At 35.5% G+C, this 19,651-nt stretch overlaps 1 protein-coding gene and 1 long non-coding RNA gene across 2 annotated transcripts in view; both read right to left on the bottom strand.

Annotated features, from left to right (window-relative positions):
* Positions 1-19,651, bottom strand: part of ppm1h (protein phosphatase, Mg2+/Mn2+ dependent, 1H) — a 123,984-nt gene that overhangs the window by 73,210 nt on the left and 31,123 nt on the right. Inside the window, exon 2 of the mRNA XM_079604015.1 lies at positions 14,763-14,822. Within this exon, the coding sequence (XP_079460141.1) occupies positions 14,763-14,815 (53 nt within the window). The 5' untranslated portion in view covers positions 14,816-14,822. The remainder of the gene's footprint in view (positions 1-14,762; positions 14,823-19,651) is intronic.
* On the bottom strand, positions 6,077-13,198 carry LOC306993873. The gene is made up of 3 exons (XR_013796553.1): positions 13,129-13,198; positions 12,586-12,687; positions 6,077-6,334 (listed from the first exon to the last, which is right to left on the bottom strand). It is a non-coding gene; the product is annotated as an uncharacterized lncRNA (long non-coding RNA).

Here is a 19,651-nt window from a genome sequence, read left to right as displayed (position 1 = left end):
CACCTAGTAAACACTCAATATGACTCAAGGAAGAAATGTAAGAAAATTAATTGTAAACGGATTTGTCTGGCTTATCGCCTATGTTTATTGGGCGACAGACCAAAAATGGTTAAAATGAACCTTTAAATTAAAATAAATGACAAAATATTTTTGTAACAATATGTACATAAGTTACTTGTCAGGTATTGTTCATAAAAACAAGCATTAGATGAATAGTTGCCGTTTAAACTGTTATGTTTCATCCGTCCCACCCCTGTGTTGCAACCGTCCCGCTCAGGCTGGACGATTGAAACAAAGCACAACTACCATTCAAAGTCAATTTTTACTTAAATCGTTCTATATTTGTACCAGATAACACATGATACCAAGAGAACACATATGTGAGTTGTTGATCACACACACAAAAAAATCTATCTGTAACCTTATCTTAGAAAATGACGTTTATCTGAAAAGTGTTTCAACTGTCCCAGCTCTCCCCTATTTTGTAATTTCTCTTTCCTGTGGGAATGAATGTGTGCTGGAAAACAGAAACTAGGAATCTTCCACCGAAGGGAAACACAGTAAACTCTGTAGATCATAGTCTGTTTCTATAGTGATTTCAAGAGTTTGCAGCTGAAAACTTGTTTTTCTACTGTCAAGATCAGACAGTCTGATAAAAAATGAATCACAAAAATCCAGATCCGGATGGTCTAACGTTTACCTCGAAATGAACGGGACTCGATTATCATATCATGTCATCATATCATATCATTATCAACACTGAAATGTTATGTCAGAATTAATTACATATTTTTATGAATGCAATGTAGTAGGCTATTTAATGAAGTATTTTTCATAATATTCTAAAAGAATTCTAAACATATCATAAAACAATTACATTTCCATCTGGGTGAAGTAAAAGTAGAAATAAATAAATAAATAAATAATTGCTAATCACAAACATTGTAAAATGTAAAATGACATTGTAAAAAATATTTGTCTAAGATGTAAATAAAACAAAGATTATTGCAGTATGTTTTACAAGAATATACCATTTCAGTACTTCAATTCAATTTCACTATTAATTCCATTTCTTTGCGATCATTCAAAAATGTACAAGCAATTAATGAGTGAAAAAAAATTTATTACAGCATTTTTTAGTGTATAATATTTCTTAATCTTTTACAAGGAAATGAAATGTGTATTAACTACTTCTATAAATCACAGCAAATAGCATAGAGTTGAGAGAGATTTTATTAACTTATTCTACACTATACTATATACAGTATATATATAAAATCACTTAACCTCAAAGCTAAAAACTGTATACATTATTGCACTGTAAAAAATGATTTGTTAGTTTGACTCAAAAAAGTAAGTTACCTGGTTGCCTTAAAATTTTGAGTTCATTGAAACTAAAAATGTGAGTTTTTACAACAAGTGATTTTGTTGTTTCAACTATTATTTTGTTATTTCAATCAAAGATTATTTTTTAACTTAACGTTGTTTTGTTGTCATAACTTAAGATTACATATTATATCAACTTATTCAAGCAATCAAAGGAATTAAGTTAACTTACAAATGTAAGTTCACTCAACTTAACCTTAACTACATATAGTTTGTTGTAACAATTAACTGAAAAGTTTACACGGTTGCCTTAAAATTATGAGTTAAATCAACTACATATAGTTTGTTGTAACAATTAACTGAAAAGTTTACACGGTTGCCTTAAAATTATGAGTTAAATCAACTACATATAGTTTGTTGTAACAATTAACTGAAAAGTTTACACGGTTGCCTTAAAATTATGAGTTAAATCAACTTCAACACAACTTAACATGACAAATACTTTTTTGTTAAAACGAATTCTGGAATAACAGCACAAATAAACCATAACTTTAACATTTATTATAACATTCACACAAATATGAATTCATTGAATTGTCTGACAAGTATATTTTAGTATAAATGAGTATGATAGAATTAACTGCTGCTTCAATAAAAACATTAAAACACATTAAAGCAGCAGGACACAAGCTGTTGCTATAAATGTCAAGCATGTGTGAGAATAAACAAATGCCAGTGTAATGACATTAACATCAGCTTGAATTAAGTGCAATAGAATAAATAAAAATAAAAAAACATTTAATGAACATGACATGAAAATTTCATTTTTCAAATTTCAAAAATCCTTTGCTCAAAACAATATTTTGTCTGTTCAATAAAACAAAACAAGTATTGAGTATGCGAGTATGTACAACCTCATAAAGTGAATGAAATAAGAAAACTGTTGACAAGATAACCACAAAATATCAGGCCAGTGAGGCCACATTTCATAACAAATCTCAGCAAATATTAAAAAGCATTTCTCAAACAGCATTAAAAGGGTTAGTTCACCCAAAAATTAAAATGGTCATTACTCACCCTCATGTTGTTCCAAACCTGTAAGACATTTATTCGTCTTTGGAACACAAATTAAGATATTTTTAATAAAATCTGAGAGCTTTTTGTCAATCCATTGACAGTCTATGCAACTACCACTGTCAAGCCCCAGAAAGGTAATAAAGACATCATTGAAGTAATCCATGTGACTCCAGTGGATTAACCTCAAGTTTATGAAGTGACGCGAGTGCTTTGTTTGCTCAAAAAAATATATATATTTACAAAATATTAATCTATCAATCTCCAACGCACGTTCAAGTTTTTTTTGTGCAAACAAAGCACTCGCGTCACTTCATAAACTTGAGGTTAATCCACTGGAGTCACATGGATTACTTCAATGATGTCTTTATTACCTTTCTGGGGCTTGAAAGTGGTAGTTGCATAAACTGTCAATGGATTGACAAAAAGCTCTCAGATTTCATTAAAAATATCTTAATTTGTGTTCCAAAGACAAATGAATGTCTTTCAGGTTTGGAACGACATGAGGGTGAGTAATGACAATTTTAATTTTTGGGTGAAATAACCCTTTAAAACTAACCCTGCGAAGCAGGTTTCTTCATCTATTCCAGATTTTTAAAGGCTTATACCAATTTATAACATTTTATAATGAAAGGGTTAGTTCACCCAAAAATGAAAATTCTGTCAGTAATTACTCACCATCATGTTGTTCCAACCCCGTAAGACTTTCGTTCATCTTCGGAACACAAATTAAGATATGTTTGATTAAATCTGAGAGCTGTCTCACTCTTCCATAGGCTTCTTAAGGGATTGAAACTTGCCAGCCCAGAAAGTTATTAAAAACATTATTAAAATAGTCCAAGTGGCTCAACCATATGTTTATCAAGCGACGAGAATTTTTGTGCGCAAAAATAGGGATGGGCATTTTTGTCATTTTCTCATTTCGATCATCAACAGGTCTCAAAAACGAGTAATTAGGGGGGCGGGGCTTGTGCGGGGGGCATGGTGTGTCCGTCATGAAAATGTTAGGAAATGTTACATGTAAGACTGTTACGATAATTAATGTTGACAAATAAAAATATGACATTAAACATGAAAACATGAACGTATGACTAGAAAAAATAACACTATGATGCATCAATGTTTTCGAAAAAGAAACATCTAAAAGGAATAGCTGCTTGAGGTAAAGCTAAAGAGTAAATGATAGTAAACTGAAGCACGTTCTACAACAACCTATGAGATTAATAATCAGATATCCTAGTTACAGAACATAAACGTAACATTACAACTTGCATTAACAAATATACTATTTGATATACTATTTGCGTAGTATATCTGCGCAGCGCGTCTGTGTTGCACGGCACCACGTAGGCTTACTATTGGCCGACGCTGGTCATGTGTGTGACGCGTGTGACGTGCAACACAGACGCGCTGCGCAGATATACTACGCAAATACACTCAGGCCAACGGAAAATATAATGAATAGTGGAATAAAGTCATTAGTTCTGTTTGTTTTTTTGCGCACAAAAAGTATTCTCGTCGCTTGATAAACATACACAAGATATTCAGTAGGGCTGCACGATATGAGGAAAAGCTGCGATGTGCGATAACATTGTTTAATATTGCGATGACGATATGACTTGCGATAAATGTGATTGTTAACTATACTGTTCCCATGTCTTAGTGCTTTAATAGGTTCTTTGCGTGATAGGTCAAACGTTTATTACCAGCCTGGTTCAGAATACACGATTTTAGCGCGGTTTTGGCACGATCCGTTTGACGTATGGTGTCATGGAGATTCGTAATAACGACAACGGGTGTCGGGACGCAAGATTCGATCGGTTCATCTCGTATAGTGTGTCATAGTGGGCGACAACCTACTTAGCGTCTGTGATGCTTCACAGCAGAAAGACTATAGCATGTTTAATTCTTTAACGGTCCGCCACGACGGGTTGAATATGTGAGCGAGGCGAGACGTGAGTGAGTGTGTGTGCGCCAGTGAGCGTATGTGTGTGTGTGTGCGTGCGTGAGTGAGCGAGGGACAGTGACTGTGTGTGTTTGTGTGTCTGTGAGTGCGAGTGAATGTTTGCGAGTAATGTGTGTGTGTGACGGCACGCAATGACTGGTCGGAAAGCAACGTGTAGTCTGACATGTTTCTTGTCCACGACAAGATTTTAGGAGTCAAAAACGTGTAAGTTAGTGCTAATCTGAACCAGGCATTATTCATCGTGTCAGGCTGTCTGTTGCGATGTGTTCATCGCGGGAGTTCATATCGCGATGACGATGAAAATTCGATGTATCGTTCAGCCCTAATATTCAGCATTATAATGAGAACAGGATTGTGATAGAATGTTGTAAATTCTCTGCTTTAGTTGCTCGTGTATCAGCGCGCTGATAAGGGAATAGCGCATCCAAAATTTCCCTATCAAACCACTGACTGTAAAAAACTAGTTAACATGCGCATTCGCGTCCTTTTGTTCATGCAAGTTGTAATGTTACGTTTATGTTCTGTAACTAGGATATCTGATTATTAATCTCATAGGTTGTTGTAGAACGTGCTTCAGTTTACTATCATTTACTCTTTAGCTTTACCTCAAGCAGCTATTCCTTTTAGATGTTTCTTTTTCGAAAACATTGATGCATCATAGTGTTATTTTTTCTAGTCATACGTTCATGTTTTCATGTTTAATGTCATATTTTTATTTGTCAACATTAATTATCGTAACAGTCTTACATGTAACATTTTACTAACATTTTCATGACGGACACACCATGCCCCCCCGCACAAGCCCCGCCCCCCTAATTACTCGTTTTTGAGACCTGTTGATGATCGAAATGAGAAAATGACAAAAATGCCCATCCCTATTTTTGCGCACAAAAATTCTCGTCGCTTGATAAACATATGGTTGAGCCACTTGGACTATTTTAATGATGTTTTTAATAACTTTCTGGGCTGGCAAGTTTCAATCCCTTAAGAAGCCTATGGAGGAGTGAGACAGCTCTCAGATTTAATCAAACATATCTTAATTTGTGTTCCGAAGATGAACGAAAGTCTTACGGGGTTGGAACAACATGATGGTGAGTAATTACTGACAGAATTTTCATTTTTGGGTGAACTAACCCTTTCATTATAAAATGTTATAAATTGGTATAAGCCTTTAAAAATCTGGAATAGATGAAGAAACCTGCTTCGCAGGGTTAGTTTTAAAGGGTTATTTCACTCAAAAATTAAAATTGTCATTACTCACCCTCATGTTGTTCCAAACCTGAAAGACATTCATTTGTCTTTGGAACACAAATTAAGATATTTTTAATGAAATCTGAGAGCTTTTTGTCAATCCATTGACAGTTTATGCAACTACCACTTTCAAGCCCCAGAAAGGTAATAAAGACATCATTGAAGTAATCCATGTGACTCCAGTGGATTAACCTCAAGTTTATGAAGTGACGCGAGTGCTTTGTTTGCACAAAAAAAACTTGAACGTGCGTTGGAGATTGATAGATTAATATTTTGTAAATATATATATTTTTTTGAGCAAACAAAACCCTCGCGTCACTTCATAAACTTGAGGTTAATCCACTGGAGTCACATGGATTACTTCAATGATGTCTTTATTACCTTTCTGGGGCTTGACAGTGGTAGTTGACAGATTTCATTAAAAATATCTTAATTTGTGTTCCAAAGACAAATGAATGTCTTTCAGGTTTGGAACGACATGAGGGTGAGTAATGACAATTTAAATTTTTGGGTAAACTAACCCTTTTACTGCTGTTTGAGAAATATTCTCCTTTAATATCCTTTTTAATATTATTTTAAGCCATCAAGCACAATGTCCTCCTCTAACACCACAGCCACATCAATTATTTCCTTTGGGAGGAGGTTTGCAGTGTTCTCCTCTGTGACCACCAAGAGTCCAACATTCATCCCCTTCACCACCTCTTCCTCATCAGTTGGCTAATAAGAGAAAAAGGAAATTATTATGAATCACAAAATTACAAAGCATTTGTAGGTAACAATGAATGAGTGTTAAAGGAACACTCCACTTTTTTTGAAATAGGGTCATTTTCCAACTCCCCTAGAGTTAAACAGTTTTACTGTTTTCGAATCCATTCAGACGATCTCCAGGTCTGGCATTATCACTTTTAGCATAGCTTAGCATAGATCATTGATTCTGATTAGACCGTTAGCATCTCTCTCAAAAAAATTACCAAAGAGTTTTGATATTTTTCTTATTTAAAGGGATAGTTCACTTTGAAATTAATTTTTGATATGTTTTAGCTTACCTCAAGGGCATCCAAGATATAGGTGTCTTTGTTTCCACAGTATTTTCAATTTTGATATTTTTAGGTCAAACCGTTCTTGTCTGTCAGTCATATAATGCAGGTCTATGGGGTCCACCTCAAAGAGCATGCACAGAGAAGTCCAAATTAAACATGACTTAATGACTCGTAAATGTAAGTACACATTGATGGCCTAAGACACGAAACGAGCCGTTTGTGTGAGAAAACTAACAGTATTTATATCGTTTTAACCTCTTGTAATAACAGTCACGTCCTTCTGTGTGACGTGTACGCAAACTGATGCATAGATATATATACACTAGATGCCGCATTAAAGACATTCGTTCAAATGAACTGCCGTAGCCAAGGCGGCATCTAGTGTAAACATCTATGCACCAGTCTGCGCACACGTCACACACCAGGATGCACTCGCGCCCTCAGATCACTTTGGACGTGGCTGTGTTACAAGAGGTAAAAACGATATAAATACTGTTAGTTTTATCACACAAACGGCTCGTTTCGTGTCTTAGGCCATCAATGTGTACTTACATTTACGAGTCATTAAATCATGTTTAATTTGGACTTCTCTGTGCATGCTCTTTGAGGTGGACCCCATAGACCTGCATGATATGACTGTCAGACAACAACGGTTTGACCTAAAAATATCAAAATTGAAAATACTGTGGAAACAAAGACATTTTTAAAGACATATAAAAATACCCTTGAGGTAAGCTAAAACATATCAAAAATTTATTTCAAAGTGAACTATCCCTTTAAACCTTGACTCTTCTGTAGTTACATCGTGTACTAAGACCGACGGAAAATGAAAAGTTGCAAATGAAGAGTATAGTTCCTAGCCATAACGGCCTAGAAAATCGCAACTTTTCATTTTCCATCGGAAAATGAACACATTTTCATTAATAAAAATTCAATAATCTATATTCACCTTTCATAGTTCACTTCCAAAATATTCAAACTGTTTAAAAATACAACCTATAATATTCAACAGGCAATTTTCAGTCCATTTTATTTCGTTTTACAAATTCACTTCCACAAATTCGACAGTAAATTCAACATTGACATCCAGGAACTGCAGGAAAAAGCAGTAGATTACCGAGCATAATCTCCATCTGCTGTTAATCAACCTCACCAGCAGGGGGTGCAAGCGTGTGTTGTTGACGAAGACCAGAGCAACAGTTAGAGCAAGCCATTCATTCATAAAAACTGATTTATAGAAATGTAAGTGTATTTGTGATTATTATGAGGACTGTTTTTATGTTTAATTCAGTGTCTTCACGGTCCCTGTGTAGCCTACATGCATCATTCTCTACCGTGAACGAGATTATAATGTTATTCCCCGATGCTGATGTACAGAACGAATGTTACATTTGAGGTAGACATATTTCTCTTGGTTGTTTAGTTGCCTTAACTTTATATCGCGGCGATATGTTGCAGGCTACTGGGTTTCCCTCAATAATTCAGGATTGCTGGACATATAAAACGCTTAGCTTAAAGGACAATTCCGGTGCTAAATTAACCTAGGGGTAATTAACACATGGTTACCGAGTCGATGGTTCTCTGGGATGCGTTTTCATGATAATCGAATGTAAAGAGTTTTATCTCTAAAAACAGATTAGCTTATAACGCTAGTATATGGGGCATCGAATATAAGTAAAAAGAAGTCGCTAGTTAATACCACTAACACGGCTCAAAATAGCCTCACACTAACACGGTAGCATAATGAGGGTCCCTACATGCAAACCGAAGCATTGAGAACTTTGTAAGTGTACAGACAGTTTAATAAGAAGATACTTTATAAAGACAGTACACGTCGCGTATACAGGCAGGAGCCATCTTTGGAAAACAGTCTCGACCAGTTGAGCCACGAACGGCGTGCTACGTGAGCTGAACTGTGACTTAAACCTATCGACTAGCACGACGTTCGTGGCTCGACTGGTCGAGACTGTTTTTCAAAGATGGCTCCTGCCTGTATACACGTAATATACTGTCTTTATAAAGTATCTTCTTATTAAACTGTCTGTACGCTTACAAAGTTCTCAATGCTTCGGTTTGCATGTAGGGACCCTCATTATGCTACCGTGTTAGTGTGAGGCTATTTTGAGCCTTGTTAGTGGTATTAACTAGCGACTTCTTTTTACTTCAGGGTGTATACAGTAATAAACAAGTTAAATTTAAGACTTTTTAAGACTTTTTAATACCACATCTAAATAAAATTTAAGACCAAACTTATGATGGAAATACATATCAAAAGTGTAAATATACAGTAATCTTTCCAAGTAAACACACTGATGTTTGTTCAAAATGAACAGTATGGTAACATGACAATCAGTTGAGTTTAAGAACATTTAGAAATGTGTGTAATGCAAAAAGATAACACAAAAATGGCATTGCGGTCCAAAATTATATTTATTATTACAATATTTTCAGAACATTTAGGTCCCATGAACAAATGCTACAATCAAGTAAATGTGAATAAATTTGTGTGTGCGTTTATCAGGGTGTATACAGTAATAAACAAGTTAAATTTAAGACTTTTTTTGCCTTAACGTGAGTTTGGTGTTTTTTGCTTTGCACATGCGATTCCACCGCTCTGATCCCCATTGTCCCAAGTTGAAAATTCAGTGTTGTTTTTGGCAGCCCTTTTAGTTTTAGTCTTAGTCTTTTTGACGAAAATGCTTTTTAGTTTAGTCACATTTTAGTCACTTATAAACTTGATAGTTTTAGTCAACGAAAACACAAAAAGGTTTTAGTCAATTTTAGTTAAAAAAAAAAAGAAAGAAAAAAAGTAGGCTAGTCTTTAATAAATTAATTTAAAAAGTATTGGAAATGGGCTTAGGTTTGATAGGTTGCAGCAAGTTGCAATTCATAAAACAACAGCTAACCTTAAAACCGTTGCATAATAAACTAGACTTTCTGAATAATTCGATTGGTTGGGTCCTTACATGCGCTTCGCGAGGCACACACGCACACTAGCACACACACGCAAGGTCTCTCGCTCCCTTTCTCTGCTGTGCGCGCGCTACACATGCGCGCTCTTGCTCGCTCTATCTAGATTTCGAGAGATTCAGATTTGCGGGCAATTCTGAAATTATCGTACATTATGGGATTTTTTTCATTATTGATCGTACATCGTTCAACAACGATTAGAATGAGGCATTGCTGATATATTTTTTTTTTTTTTAGCTCAAAACAGACAGATTTCACGCAAAATAGGCAGAAATGACATGCATTGTGAACGTCAGACTTATAATCCTTTTCGTTCCATCTCGTCTCGTCAACGAAAACTCGAAAACGTCTCGTCATGTTTTAGTCACCTTAGAGCCATTTTTAGCTAGTCATCGTAACGTTATCGTCATAAAAAAAGGTCCGTCAACGAAATAATTGCGTTATCGTCATCGTTGACGAAAACAACATTGCTTCCGACACACAACGCAGTATGCTTCGTAAGCATTTCCTGGTACTGACCTTAACCAAGAATACTCGTTCTTTTCAAGCCAATTTTTATTGAACTTGCATTTCCCCATGTTGCTAGCAATATTAGCTACCTACTGTATCAACCGTTGCTGTAGAGGCTACACTCGCTAACGTAATCAAAAGCTGAGCAGTACGCTCTGTTACTATGGTTACGTTCTGAACTAACCATAAACAATGCAGCGCATAGACTACCGGGAAGAAATATATTTGGCTGAACAGATTAACTGCATTTTCGCGGTGACATGAGAAAAAATATTTAAGACCCATCAAATCTGAAAATAAGACAAAATAATACTTTTTAAGGCCTTATTTTCAGGAAATGTAATATAAGACTTTTTAAGACTTTTTAAGGACCCGCGGCCACCCTGTACTTATATTCGATGCCCCATATACTAGCGTTATAAGCTAATCTGTTTTTAGAGATAAAACTCTTTACATTCGATTATCATGAAAACACATCCCAGAGAACGATCGACTCGGTAACCATGTGTTAATTACCCCTAGGTTAATTTTTTCGCCGGAATTGTCCTTTAATAGACGAATACAGTGATATAAAAGTCCAAACTCGCACCTTATTGAGAAGGCTGTATTATTTGGCTACAGGCAAGCAGAGTCAGAATATGCACAAAATTTCACACCAAGCGTTTCCCAGTGATATACTGGTTATAAAGTTGGCTTGACGATGGACATTCGCGCATTTAGGGGCCGTCTCTAAAGTTACACGACATCGGTATACACGTTTCTAACTTCAATAGCATTGGAAGAGAATGACTTACAGTCATAAACCAACTCTAAAGTGTTCATGTAGGTGTCAAGCATGATGTACACCTTTTTCATTTATTTATATTTATTCAAATAAATAGAAGTTTGCTATTGAAGTTAGAAACGTGTATACCAATGTCGTACGTAACTTTAGAGACGGTCCCTAAATGCGCGAATGTCCAACGTCAAGCCAACTTATAACCAGTATATCACTGGGAAACGCTTAGCGTGAAACTTTGCGTGTTAAGTTCATATTCTGAGTCTGTTTGCCTGTAGCCATATAGTACAGCCTTCTCAATAAAGTGCGAGTTTGGTCTTTTATATCACTGTATTAGTCCATTAAGCTAAGCGTTTTATATGTCCAGCAATCCTGAATTATTGAGGGAAACCCAGTAGCCTGCAACACATCGCCACGATATAAAGTTAAGGCAACTAAACAACCAAGAGAAATAATGTCTACCTCAAATGTAACATTCGTTCTGTACATCAGCATCGGGGAATAACATTATAATCTCGTTCACGGTAGAGAATGATGCATGTAGGCTACACAGGGACCGTGAAGACACTGAATTAAACATAAAAACAGTCCTCATAATAATCACAAATACACCTACATTTCTATAAATCAGTTTTTATGAATGAATGGCTTGCTCTAACTGTTGCTCTGGTCTTCGTCAACAACACACGCTTGCACCCCCTGCTGGTGAGGTTGATTAACAGCAGATGGAGATTATGCTCGGTAATCTACTGCTTTTTCCTGCAGTTCCTGGATGTCAATGTTGAATTTACTGTCGAATTTGAACCACTGAATTTGTGGAAGCGAATTTGTAAATAAAGTGGACCAAAAATTGCCTGTTGAATATTATAGGTTGTATTTTTAAACAGTTTGAATATTTTGGAAGTGAAATATAAAAGGTGAATATGGATTATTATTATTATTATTTAATTTGTATTAATGAAAATGTGTTTGAAATGAAATATTCACAGCTTAAATATACAACCATGTTGAATTTCAGCCCATAAAAATGCAATGAATTAAAATGCAAGCATGGTTAATGCAATGCATTTTTTTTTTCAAGTAGTGCAATTCAACAGGCTTTTTTATTTCAAAAACATTTGCCATTATTTTACTTCCATACGACTCGCTTCTGCTTCGTTCATGGTTTTGGAGTAGGCGTGGGTTTGGACATGATTTGCAAGGAGGGGGGATCTATGTTTTCAAAGCTAGCAGGCTAAAGTTAGCATTTCCCAGATGACCTATTCCACCTTTAACTTATATTATTTAACTGTACAGTTGTGGAGTAAAATTCACTTTAAATAAGATCCCCATTACTCATTTTCATTCATGCAAATAACATGGACTATTTCTGCCACCTGGTGGAAAACAAACACTTACAAATTATATGAAATTTCTGCTCTTGGCTCATTTACCATTCATTGCTTTTGGATTTACTATAAAATTACTATGATAACAAACTGTAGCACTTTTACTGTACTGAAGTATAGCAAGTATAACGTTAGTAAAGTCTCATGCCATTTAGATGAAGCGATTTTTTTTTTTTTTACAATACCAGACCTCGACAGCCTAGAAGGGTAATAACTTATTTAATCTTAGACTAAACCAGTTGAGACAGAGACATATTGAATTTTAAAATGAACGTTACTTACCATAAACAGCCCAGCTGTGAAGAAAATGGCGTCTTCCCGTTCTGGTGTGATCCAAGTTAACTGTTACGTCGTGTGGCAAACATGTCCATAAGCTTAACAAGTCTGAAATATCACACAAAAAAGATTAATTTGAACACTTATTGCTTCAGAAGCATAAGTATAACAGTAACGTTACAATCTCTATAAGGCGACTTATTGCCGTTCAACCTGAATGCATTATTAACGTTAGCTGCTATTACTTTAAAACGGGCAATAACGTTACGCATTCGTGTTTAATCACGGGGAAAATGAAAAATGACTAAAATATTATTATTTATCGGGATTATTTGAAGGTTGAAACGCTTCACTAACAGCCTTACTAAACTGTAACGTTAAAGATGACATAAGAAACACTATTTTACCTCAATGGAAACTTCTGGAATTTCTGAGGGGAAATTATTACTTATAGATTAATTTAAACCATCTTCTGATTTTCTAGGAAACAAATTTAATTACCCTTAGACAAAAACAGCCTATAAGACATTGAATTTAAAAATTACTTACCATAAACCGTCTTTCCTTGCTTCTGAAGAGGCTGAGAAGAAAATCGCGCCTTCGCATTCAAGTGTCGTCTGTGTTGTTTACTCCCGGTCGTTCGGCGCATGCGCAGGGAAAATTAAGACTCAGAGGTCTTGTGAACTATCTCTATTAGTAGAATCAACTAATGTTTTTATTTTATATCAGTGCATTGCCGTCAAGCCATTAGTTTAATCAACCTAAACTAAAAATGTTTTGTTATCTGAACAACCTTAGTGAATCTAAGTTAATTTGACAAAAGAAAATTTGTTGTGTTAACAAATCATGGGAATAATTTTTTACAGTGTGTTAAAAACCCAGTTCTCTATGGTGAAAAAGAATGGGATTTTATTTTTCATCGGTTGTCCTCTATAATGAACGATAACCTGCAAAAGCAAGTGTTACAAAGTAATATCAGAAATCAAATGTGGACTTTTACGAGACTCATAAAACGCTATTAAAAAATTAGTCAGTTATACAAGTTTCATATATCTATTAAATACGGGCTCCTTTTGTGATATACGCACAACTTCGCAAACAAAGATAGAGATTTTACTGACCTCGAACGGATATGGACCTTATATAACATGTGCTTGTGCGTATGCATATGAACAGTTATGTAACTGTGACTGACACCTGATATTAGACAGCCACAAGTGAAAATAATCCAGACATATACATAAAACATTATGGGAAATAAGTTCAAAGCATTTTTTAGTGATGCCCAAACTTGAGGAAAGTTGGATGGTTAGATCTGATTTAGTGTGTTTGCTTATCATGTACATATACGATATATATATCAAAGCTGGACCGTTTGTGCACGACATTTAAATAGCTTTCATTTCTTGAACTATTTCTGAACTCTGAGACATTTATTCTTTAATATAAACTTGGTTTTATATGGGATATTAAACAGGGGCGTGCTTGAAATTCTAGAAATATATTAAATGTAACTTGAAATACAAACATTAGATTTTTTCATTAGTTTTAATATGGCCTCAAAAAATATTTGGACACACAAATCATGTTTTAAACAGTCATTGCATTAGATATAAATGATCAAAGCATGTGGTTTTCAGGACCCCTTCTGCAATGGTTTTCATATAAATGACGTCAAGGTGATTTTAGTGTCATATTGCATTCAGCTTTATTTATATACCGATCGTTTCTCTTTACAGAGATAACAGGAAAATAATGCAACAAAGTTTGTTTCCAGAAAAAAAATAGCGTCACAGTTCAGTGATGGTTCATTTTTGTTGTAAAAAAAGTTATTAATTTAGTTAATTTATATATATAGCCGCTCTGGAGAAAACTGTGAAGCCATCTTCCAGCTCAGTTCAGTTCTCATATAATGATGTCAATGCAGCAGATCAATAATACTGTTGAATATTAAATTAAATGTCCCCAGTCAAATCTGTAAATCTAGAACTTTAATTTCAACGTGATGTGGGACATGTGAACATGACAAACCCATGAGAGATGAACACAGTTAACAAGTGATATAATCACTCATGAGCACATTCATTTTAGTTTCTTGCAATGGAACAGCTTTACGGATGGAAGTAGGAACATTTTTAAAGATAAAGAACAGAAGTGTAAAAATAAGGGTTTCAAACACTCACCACGTCTGCCATTGGTCGATCGACAGATGGCCCCGCCCCCAAAATCCCACCATTGTGTTGCTGTGTCGAGATGTTCAAACAAACAAATACATTTTTTATTACAAGGTTTATACATTTCAGGGGAATCAACCACCAGTGGTTTACTATAGTTGACTCTTACACAGGGATAGGAGAATATTTTAACCTTTAAGTCCACAATTTGGGCCTTAATATATGTGACCCTGGACCACAAAACCAGTCTAGAGTCGCACGGGTATATCTGTGGCAATAGCCAACAATACATTGTATGGGTCAAAATTATCCATCTTTCTTTTATGACAAAATCATTAGGATATTAAGATCATGTTCCATGAAGATATTTAGTCAATTTCCTACAGTAAATATATAAAACATGTATTTGTGTGAGTGAATGCAGCACAATCGTGAACATAAATGCACAACTTTAAAGGAGATTTTCTCAATGTTTCGATTTTTTTGCATCCTCAGATTCCAGATTTTCAATAGTTGTGTCTCGGCCAAATATTGTCCTATCCTATATATATGATGTATACATCTCAATATCAAAATTGTGAGACTGGTGTTGTGGTCCAGGGTCACATATGTGCAGTTTTATTTTTTATTTTAATGCAAATGGTTTGGATTACAAAAACCAAAAGCCCACATGTATTTTTCTTTGAAATCAACAAATTATGCTTCTGTGATACTCATACTTTATCATTCCTCTTTTTTTTTTTACACATCATCAAATGCACTGAATCCCGAGACATTGTTTTCCCACTGAGGTTCAGACCAAAGGAAGCTCTAATGGACAGGGAATCACTACAATCCGGCGAGACTGAAGCCAAGAACTCAATTCGTGTTCAGATTTCAAAGATTACTTAAAATCAAGAAGCATTTTCCCTGTTTATCCCACTTAAAATTACATTCAAGACTTGACGACCACATAAATCATTATAGGGTTTTGAGAACAATCTTTCACAAAGTGCTTAATGGGAGGCTTTTCCGTGAACAAGTTCCAAGTAAAACAAGTCTTTAAACCCCCCACCAGCTCTTGGACGGTGGCGGCGGGTCGAGGGAAGATGGAGAACTGACTCCTGCATGTAAAGTGTCATGTGAAAGTCATCTCGGATCGGGACTCGGGGGGATCATGGGATACATGGGTCTCTCCTTGGCATTTGGCATCATATCTGCTTCAAACTGACCTTTTGTTCTGATCACGGACCCGTTTCTTCCAAACAATCAACGGTAACACTTTACAATAACCTTCATTAGTTAACTAGTTAGCATGAACTAATAAGGAACAGCATTTATACTGCATTTATTCATCTTTGTTAATAATTTCAACATTTACTAATGAAACTTGAAAAATTTTCATGCAAAAGTTCATTTATTTCAGTAATTCAACTTAAAAGGTGAAACTAATCTAAGACTCATTACATGCAAAGTGAGATATTTCAAGCCTTTATTTGTTATAATTTTGATGATTATGGCTTACAGTTTATGAAAACCCCACATTCAAAAATAGAATATTGTAATTGTAAGCCATAATCATCAAAATTATAACAAATAAAGGCTTGAAATATCTCACTTTGCATGTCATGAGTCTATATAATATATTAGTTTCACCTTTTACGTTGAATTACTGAAATAAATGAACTTTTACACCATATTGTAATTTTTCGAGTTTCACCTTTACATTATTAAAATCTTGTTAACATTAGTTAATGCAACGTGAACTAACATGAACAAACAATGAATGACTGTATTTTTTATTAACAAACGTTGACAAAGATTAACAAACACAGTAACACATGTATCGCTCATGTTTAGGTCATGTTAGTTAAAACTAATTATTAATAATGTTAACTAATGAACCGTATCGTAAAGTGTTAAATCAGTCAACACTGGCGAGACCTCCACCACTTAAAAACTAGATGGACAAACTGCAGCTACTTGTCAGTGAAGTTTAAAGTAGTTATCCAAACTACTAGACAAAAAGTAAATGAATAAAACTAAATTCTGGCACAAAATCAATGAGGATCTCAATTAGGCTGACGGCAGTGTATTGAACAGACACATTTACACAACACACAACTAATGTAAAAATTAAAAACACTGAATACAATAAAACAGCAGTATAGGGACCGCTGTGAACACATTTGTGTTCTGGCCAGGATATATTTAATATGCTTTGAAATGCTTGAAATATGTATTTCCTTAGAATGTTTCTAAATTAGTTTTAAAAAATGTGTTAAACATAAAATAACAAAAAAAACATAAAAATCCAAATGTGTTTAGATTAGTATAACACGTTCTTGCCAACCTTTAGAAATATGTTTACATGTATGTATATATATATGAATAAATAATCGATTAATTGCATGCGTGTGTGTGTGTGTGTGTATATATACATAAACGTTTATGTTCATGCAATTCATCGATTTGACAGCCTATAAACAAAAAGGAACCACCTGAACAATGAACATGAACTTGTTCATTAATCAACGCACAATAATGTATTAACTTGTTGTAAAAATGATTTGTTACTGGAAAGGCTAATTTTAGTTACAGTAGTAACTTCCCAACACTGACTTCAGATCATTGTGAAATGATGATTGTTATCAATGTCCATTTAAAGGAAATGAAGGGAAAGATCAACGTCTTGTTTTTCAACCCCAGGCCACCCTGATCTTCCCTGGGCTTTCCTCTGGACTACAGGACGGATGTCTGCTATTTTAGTACTAAACTGGCTTATAATAGAAACCAGTTCTGTTTACATTTCAGCCCCCGATAGAACATACAGAAACATGCTCACACACACACACACACACACACACACACACACACACACACACACACACACACACACACACACACACACACACACACACACACACACGCACGCACGCACGTTTTGCTATAGGCCTACTTGTAAGGACTCTCCATAGACTTAATGGTGTTTATACTGTGCAAACTGTATATTCTGTCCCCACTAACCCGACCCCTTAACCTCAATCACACACACACACACACACTGATAATGGTAAATGGACTGCATTTATATAGCGCTTTCACAGACCCAATGGCCACCAAAGCGCTTTACATGTTGCCTTCACCCCTTCATACACCGACGGCGGTGTCAGCCATGCAAGGCGATCCAGCTCGTCGGGAGCTGCTGGGGTTAGGTGTCTTGCTCATGGACACCTCGACACTTGGTCAGGTGGAACCGGGGATTGAACCACAAACCTTCCAGTTTGTAGACAACCTACATGAACCACTGAGCCACTGCCGCCCCTGATCAGAGATGTTTCAACATCCTGACACGCAGAGATTTCACATGTGTTGACTCTAAACCGCTTAGTGAACTGCAGAAATGGGCACGAGGAGTGAAAAGAGGACACTCGTGGAAAAATTAATGAGACAAATAAAATGCTCAACTAAAGATTTTACACACACACACGCACACACACACACACACACACACACACACACACACACAAACACACACACACACACACACACACACACACACACACACACACACACACACACACATTTTATAATAATTATAATAATACAACAATTTTTATTATGTTTATTAATCAATTTTCCTTGTGAGGACCAGCAAAAAGTCCTACCAAAATCTCATGTTTTACTTCCTCACAACAAGTATAGCTAAACATGCCCCCACGCACGCACGCACGCACGCACGCACGCACGCACGCACGCACGCACACTCTAAAAACTAATTCAGAGGACCTTTAGTCATTACTTAAATATACATATTGTTGTGAAATAAAAAATCAAGTTCTGAGATACAGTTAGACTTTTTACTTGTAATTGTTATTTTATTGAGCTTGGATGACACACAAATTATGCCTATTGATTCAATATACTATCATGACTTGTCAGAGTTTAACATTTTCAGTCAATCAAAAATAATTTAATTTTAAGTTCTGCTAATGTAAAATACAATTTGATGACGTGCAAACGGCCCACAGTTTCCGCGCGCATGCATGTTCAAGGCCAGACGACGAGTGGGACCACACAGTTGAAACTCAATCTGGTGAATGGTTAGTAATTTTATGTTTAATTACACATTTGCATTCGCTCAGGATTCTGTTGGTGATAGCCTACTGTATAGTAACCGAATACCGAAATCTCGAAGTCCTTATTCTGAAATTTGAGTTGAGTGTTGATAGTATATGTAACTGTGCGTTCACACCGGACGCGAATAGCGCGTCAAATTCGCGCCTGCCGCGTCTAATTTGACGCTTGAACATTTTGAATGCATTCGCGCGTCCAAAGCGAAATGGACGCATATAAAAAGCAAGCGTTTAGAGCGAAATTGACGCGCGTCCGAGGCGAAATCCGCTTCTTCTGGGAGAGGCAAGTGCTGCGGGAAATTTAAAAATACTACTGTTATTGTGCCACGAAATGTAGTTTTAAGAGTTGTTCAGTCGAGAATAGTTGTTTAAAGCTCAAATCTGTGGTTTATTTATAAAGATAGCGCCTATTTAAAACATTTGATCGGACGTTTTCGGGTTGTGTGAGACCCAGGGGATCACCGGGTGCTCGAGCCAATGTAAGCCGCCTGGAACAGCCTTTACCTCGGCTGGTCCTCCTGACGTCTGCCGCTGGTAAACGACTCGAGAAATGTTTAAATTCACAATATATAGCTTCTGTTCTATTATATGAAACATATAATTTAAAGGACATTAATGACTCGTTATAACGTATGTCAAACGACTTATTTAATTATGTTAATATTATTATATATTAATATTATAGTTCATTTAAATGTTTTGAAAGGGAAATATATTAAAAGATGAATGTTACATGTATGTTTAAAAGAGAAATATATTACAATTTAAAAATGGTGCTAAAAA

Source organism: Phoxinus phoxinus, assembly GCF_949152265.1.
Source record: "Phoxinus phoxinus genome assembly, chromosome: 25".
Taxonomy (NCBI): domain Eukaryota; kingdom Metazoa; phylum Chordata; class Actinopteri; order Cypriniformes; family Leuciscidae; genus Phoxinus; species Phoxinus phoxinus.
Note: the sequence above shows the minus strand (reverse complement) of the source record. Positions and strands in the feature narration are given on the sequence as shown.